The sequence below is a fragment of the Puma concolor genome, chromosome C1 (assembly GCF_028749965.1).
Source record: "Puma concolor isolate L17-30 chromosome C1, mPumCon1.1.hap2, whole genome shotgun sequence".
Lineage (NCBI taxonomy): Eukaryota > Metazoa > Chordata > Mammalia > Carnivora > Felidae > Puma > Puma concolor.
Genome location: NC_141674.1, coordinates 14,734,820 through 14,740,840, shown reverse-complemented (window position 1 = coordinate 14,740,840; position 6,021 = coordinate 14,734,820). Strand labels below are relative to the sequence as shown.

The following is a 6,021-nucleotide window of genomic DNA, read 5'->3' as shown; positions in this document are numbered from 1 at the left end:
GTAGATGAGACACCCGGGAGATAAAAATCTGTATCCACACCCAGATAAGCCAAGGGGGCCTTCAGCGCAAACATGCACAGACTTGTAGATTTATATGATTTAAAAACAAAAGATTCCGCGAGTGACAAAAAGGGAAATCAGAAAGGGAAATCTGAAAGGGCAATCAGATTACACTGGCCTTTCTGTTTGGGAAGAGTTTTGCATACATAGAGTAGTTACCAATATTTGCAAACCTACTTAGTCTCTATTTAAAAGTAGCTACTGAGCTAATCCATGGTTGTGGACGCAATTTACTTTCTAGCTCCAAGACTATTTCAGAAATGCCGATGTGTTGGGGGATTTGTATTAGCAAGTCTTTCCTCTGAAGCCACATCACACAAACAGTAATCCCCAAGAAACTCTAGCCACCCGATCCCAGCACAGTTGCTGCTTCTAAGATAGCATCAACTGCCAGTTTCTTAAAGATGCTTGCAAGAAATACAAATGCCAGTTCGACATTTCCTGAGCCCTGGTTATTTACCAGACTAGAAGCCTCTCTGGGAAGTGTTTAATCCTGCATCAAATACAGAAAGGCAAACCACTGGCTTCAAGAGAGGGAGGGTTCGTTGGGAAGGCAGGCAGGTGCTCCTGAAAGGACCCAGAACTCTGGGGAGGAGGAGGCCTGGTCACAGCAGTTTCAGGAACGTCCCTGGCAACCTGCCGGTTCACTCCAGGGGTGGGAAGGATTGAAGAACTGGAGGAGAACCTTCTCAGTGCCCCGGGTGCATGTACAAATTTCGCTGCTTCCAAAGGAGATGCCGTGGAGAGGGAGCCCCAACGATCACAGCGGCAGCAGGTTCACGTGGCACTTGGAACCGAGCTGCCTGGGAGGTCACAGCACCCAAGCGTGCCCGTTACTCAGAGCCCCAGGGCCCCAGCTGGGTGGCTGTGGGCTCAGGGCCACTCCTCCCCTTCTTCCTGTGAGATGCCCAGCACCGACTTGTGGGGGATCCTGCACTCCTGCAGAGACTTGGTGAGGTCAGAGAAACGTCTCCGGGGCACCTCCATCGTTTCAATGCTGCAGTGGTGGTAGGCAGCCTGGTCCTCGTGTTCAGCCACGGCCACAACGCTGGATAAGTCATCAGTTGGCCGGAAATAGCGAACGAACCTTCGGCCCGACGGCAACCTGACCGCAAGCAGCAGCCGTGGCTCCCCTTCTGATGGCTCCTTCAGGTCTCCAGCCCTGGAGGAGGCCTGTCTCCTGGCTCGGCCAATGGCTTTCCTCTCTGGGGAACAAGATGGAGCTCTGGGACCTTCTTCACTTGTCTTCACAGTGCCGGTCTCCTCCTTTCGGTACAGAGCCTGGGTGTTGCTCAGCTGCAGGGAGCTGGCCTTTCGAGCGACAGTCTCCATGGCCCCCTCCTCCAGCGTCTTCCTGTGGATGGAAGGAAGGACTGGGTATTTATTGAGGGAAGAGGAAGCCGCCAGGGGCACCTGTTGCAGCAGCTCAGGGATCTCATCGGGAGCTCCCGGGCTTGGAGATCTGGGTGCACAGGCTCCTGGCTTCTGGCTGCTTGGCGACTCACAGCGAATGGCTGGAGGCAGAGAAGCCGGCGCGCGGTGAGAGCACAGCGCCGCGTCCTGCGGTTTGTGCCGACTCGGCCGCGTCCGTCCCTTGGCGGATTTGGGCCTGGTGAGGTGCATGTTTATGGAGTCTGGCTGCCAGATGAAGCTGTCAGCTGCTGTGCGGCCAACAGCGTTGCGTTCAGGGGGAGTTATGTTCACCGGGGCTTCCGTGGCCATTGCTTCTCAAGACCCCTAAGGAAGCAGGAGAAAAGAAAAGAGAAGCCGTGGATGAAACTTCCTGGGGCTCCCCGATCCAAGCCATTCACACCACCACCCCCTTCCCCCGGGTGCCAGAATTAGTGCCAACTGGCTGGGAGTTAGCTGCTTCCCTCTGGATTTCTGGCATGGGAAGAGGGGCACTGGCTGCAATTCAGTCATTCATTCATTCATTCATTTCAATTACTTGGAAAAAAAACCATCAGTGAACCAAGAGTGACGGAAGACAGGTGTTGAGCCTACAAGTAAATAGATATTTTCAATGAGTAATAGTTGCCGTGAAGAAAATAAACAAGTGTGCACTAGATGGTAACTAGGGTGGGAGACGAATTCTTATTCTTATGGGGTTGGGGGGTGGGGTGTGGACTTTAAGCTGAGAGACCAGACTGATGAGAAGCAACAGGTCATGTCACAATCTACAGCAGGGCTGGCTAACTTGTTTGGGAAATGTTTTTGGCTTTGGGGGCCACGTGATCTGTGTTCCAATGACTCAACCTTGCCATTTTAGCCACTGACCCGTTTCCCCTTGCTCCCGTAGTCCTGACTTTTTTCCTGTCTACCCACAGCTTGACCTTACTTCAGTTTCCTTCCTCTTGCCTTTTCTTTCAACCTTGCCAGGTGGCTGTGCACAAATCAATGTAAAAAAAAATCCTCCCTCCACTGCCCTCACTTTGTCACCAGGTGGGGAGGGAGAGGGGAGGGAAAAGGAAGAACAGTGCTCCCACGCACCCACCCCCAGCACCCCCTGCCCCCGAACCTCCCCACCTTGCTGATCCACCCATTGGCTAGAATTCACAGGGAGGTACGTGGGTTCTAGACCAGAGGTCAGCAAACCTTTTCTGTAAATGTCCAAACAGCCAATATTTTCAGTGTTGCCCACCATAGGGTCTGTCACAACTATGCAAATCTGCCCTCTTAGTGGGACAGCCACCACAGAGAGGATGTAAATGAATGGGCGTGGCTCTGTTCCCATAAAACTTCATTTATGGACGCTGAACTTAGAATTTCATATAATTTTCATGGGGCACAGGATATTCTTCTTGGTTTAGTTTTTTCAATCACTTCAAAGTATAAAACCTAGTCTCGGCTCGTGAGCCACACAAAAACAGGCAGCGGGCCAGATCTGGCTCGTGGGCCATCATTTACCAAGCCCTGTCCTAGACCAACTCCCCAGGGGACTCTGGGCACTTGCAAATTCTACAGGTGCATGAGCCAGAAAGGCAGAGCAATTGCCCTAGGGTCACAAAGCAGAGCCTGAAATAGAACCCAGGTCTTGTGACACCTGGTCCTGTTCTGGAGGACCAGGCTTCGCCTTCTGTCTTCCTAGCTACCTTGTAACACTTTGAGGGCCTCAGTGTCTGGGTCTCCCGCTAGGGGTGCTCGTGAGTGCTTAGCAAAACCACACAGAAGGTGGGTTCCCCAGAGGCACGGGCATTTCTGTGTGCGGGCCCGAATTGCCAGGTCAGGTGTCCTTCCTCACCATCTTGGCGGCCCCTTCATTAACACAGTTACCACCACCTGGTTACATCCTTCCCAGGACACTTGGATGTCTCAGACTCCCCTCCTCCCTCCGAATCCTGACCACCACCAACCACACTGCTGTTCTGTGCCCACAGGCTGACCAGGTCTCTCTCCACCCTCTAAAGACCGTCCGGTAACTGCCCAGGGCCTCACGGTCCCCAAGAAGCAACGTGTTTGGATGCAAAGGACACAGGACCTGGTACAGTAAGACCTGGGTTCTATTTCAGGCTCTGCAGAGTTAGCTGTGTAGCCAGGGGACAGACATTCTCCCTTTCCGATACATCTCTTTCTAATCTATAGAATTCGCCATCTGAGTTTGAAGACATTGTGTAAATACCTCTAACATCAGTCCCTTTATCTACAACACGATGACAGTAATATGAGATAATGTAACCACGGCTGTAGGCACCGGGCTTGGCGTATGCACGGTAAAGGCTTACTAGGTGGGAAGGTTCTTTTGCTTGTGTTTTTGGTTTTCTGTCTGTCCAGTGCTTTCTCTTATTTTAGGTCCAAATGCCTTACCTGTTGCTTCAGAGCTTTTTCCCCAGGGGGCCCTTGGTGGTTCTACTCCTAGTCACCTCTAACCCACTGGGCAGATCATGGAACCCACACCCGCCCCGCCCACCGCCCAGAAATACTGGAAGGTTGATTTCAATGAGCTGCTGCCTATGAACTTGCCTCAAAAATGCAAAATAATGCCTTTCTAATACATGCCTTCTGATTCCACACTCTAATTGCATCCTTAGCTCAAACTCACTCAGAGCTACCTTCGTCACACGATCCTGAACGATGCAATGCCCGCCCCGCAGTTTTCCATTCTAACGTTACCGTTCTGTGCATGTTACCAATATTGCCAAATTTTAGAAAGAATCCTCTCCCTCTCCGGCAAAACCAAAACCAGACAAAACACAGTCTTCCTGTATATTCCTGAAGCTCTACTCAGTTCAAAATCTGCCCTCTCTCTCTTAATGTAAAGGCCTCTGTGTTTGTTCTAGTCTATCCACAGACTGGGTCTCTCCACACTTCTAGCTAGGTTTTCACACCCAATCTGGCTGCCGGGAGTTCAGGAACCTTCTCCCCGGCACCAAAAAAGTCTGCCCATCTCCTTGTTAATTTAATCTATTTTCTGATCAACTGTGAAGCGTGTGTGGTCCCTCCCTCCACCCCCCCCCCACCCCCCACCCATTCGCTTAGTTCTGAAGTCTTTCCCTTGCAATTAAGCAGCTCTGCCCTTGAACTCAGGATGACAGAGGGGGTCATAACTGTCCAACTGTTCTGCCCGAGATAAACTCCAGCGAGGAACCAACTCCCCTTCTCGGCCCACCCTCCCCCCTCGAGGAGTGGCTATTAATTTGCCACAGCTTCTACAGAATTATCACAGACTTGGCTTCTCACTCCCACACATGCCTCGGGAAGGTTTAACTGTCAGTAAGTTTGGTAACTTAGAAACCTCTTCCTTAACAACTTTGATGAGGAAAAGTCATGTGTTCTCCCAGGCTCCTTGCTGGATTATTTTTAACAGTATGTGCATGCACTTTCTATACCTTTTGGTACTATATAATTATCCATGTTCGGGGGGGGGGGTGTCATATTCAAGACACCCTGGTCATAAGATAACATGACTGCGAGCTATCTCAGAGAAAAACCTCAATTATGACTAATTCCTATAAGCCCACTCATGGTTATTTAGAGACTAACACCTCCTTCAGGTAAAACCGTTCCATCGAACCTGCTTTCATAACCCACTGCCTCCTCCCGAGTGCAGGGACCATCTGTTACATGGAGGGAACACCAACTCTCCCCAGCATCTACCCCATGGAGAAGGAAAGTGGGGGAAACAGGTGTTTGGGGACCTGGTCCAACCTTGCCTTTGTTCCCACACTTTGTGCCATAGTCCCGGGCTCTGCCCACCCCCCTCGGTCCAGGAAGGTTTGTGCAGCCCCCGTCATTACGCCTGCTCAGCTCCTTTCCCCACCTCTAGTCCTGGCAGATTCTCAACCACAAAGTGATTTGACAAGATCTAGGCGTAGGCATCCGTCAAGCTGCCAGCTGAATAGGCAAGGGGCCTGTTTACTTAAACAGAATAGCTGCGCCCCAGAGGCCAGCGAGGAGTCAGGAAAACAAACACTGATAACTGTTTCCAGGGAATTGCCAAAGAGCAGGCGCCCATTCCTTGAGACTAATCGCCAAATCAACGGGAAACAAAGAACGTGTGATGGGAAAGGCGGAGGCCATATTCCTGCTTTCCAAGGGAGCCGGCCTCGCATCACAGGGTCAGACCACCTCCTATCACTCACAACCCAAATCGAAACCCACAGTAAAGGCAATAAAATATAACCACCCACATACCATCTGCTGATACCCATCAAGGATGCATACATTTGAATTGGTCTTTTAAAAATGTTTATCAGTTAATAGTATCCCCTGCCAACCCCCAGCCCTCCCTGGCGGGACTTGCAGGATGAAAGTGCTCAGAAGAACTAACAGGAGACAGGGGTTGGCCTGAGCAGGACAAAACTCTGGTACTATTTCCACTTCTACCCCTGACGAAATGATCAGAATGGACCGTCCCACGCACAGTGCCTTGTTTAAAAGGGGGAGTGGAGAAACTGGACCACAAGCCACCAAGTGATCAAAGGTTTGGAAAAGGCAGTGGCGATGGTTGCAACAGCAGTGTGG

General features: G+C 51.1%; 1 protein-coding gene across 1 annotated transcript; it reads right to left on the bottom strand.

The window, feature by feature from the left end:
- Nucleotides 1-497: 497 nt before the first annotated feature.
- On the bottom strand, nucleotides 498-2,088 carry UBXN10 (UBX domain protein 10). The gene has a single exon (XM_025912698.2). It carries the CDS (start codon nucleotides 1,780-1,782, stop codon nucleotides 934-936), a length of 849 nt encoding a protein of 282 aa, XP_025768483.1. The 5' UTR covers nucleotides 1,783-2,088; the 3' UTR covers nucleotides 498-933.
- Nucleotides 2,089-6,021: the final 3,933 nt, after the last annotated feature.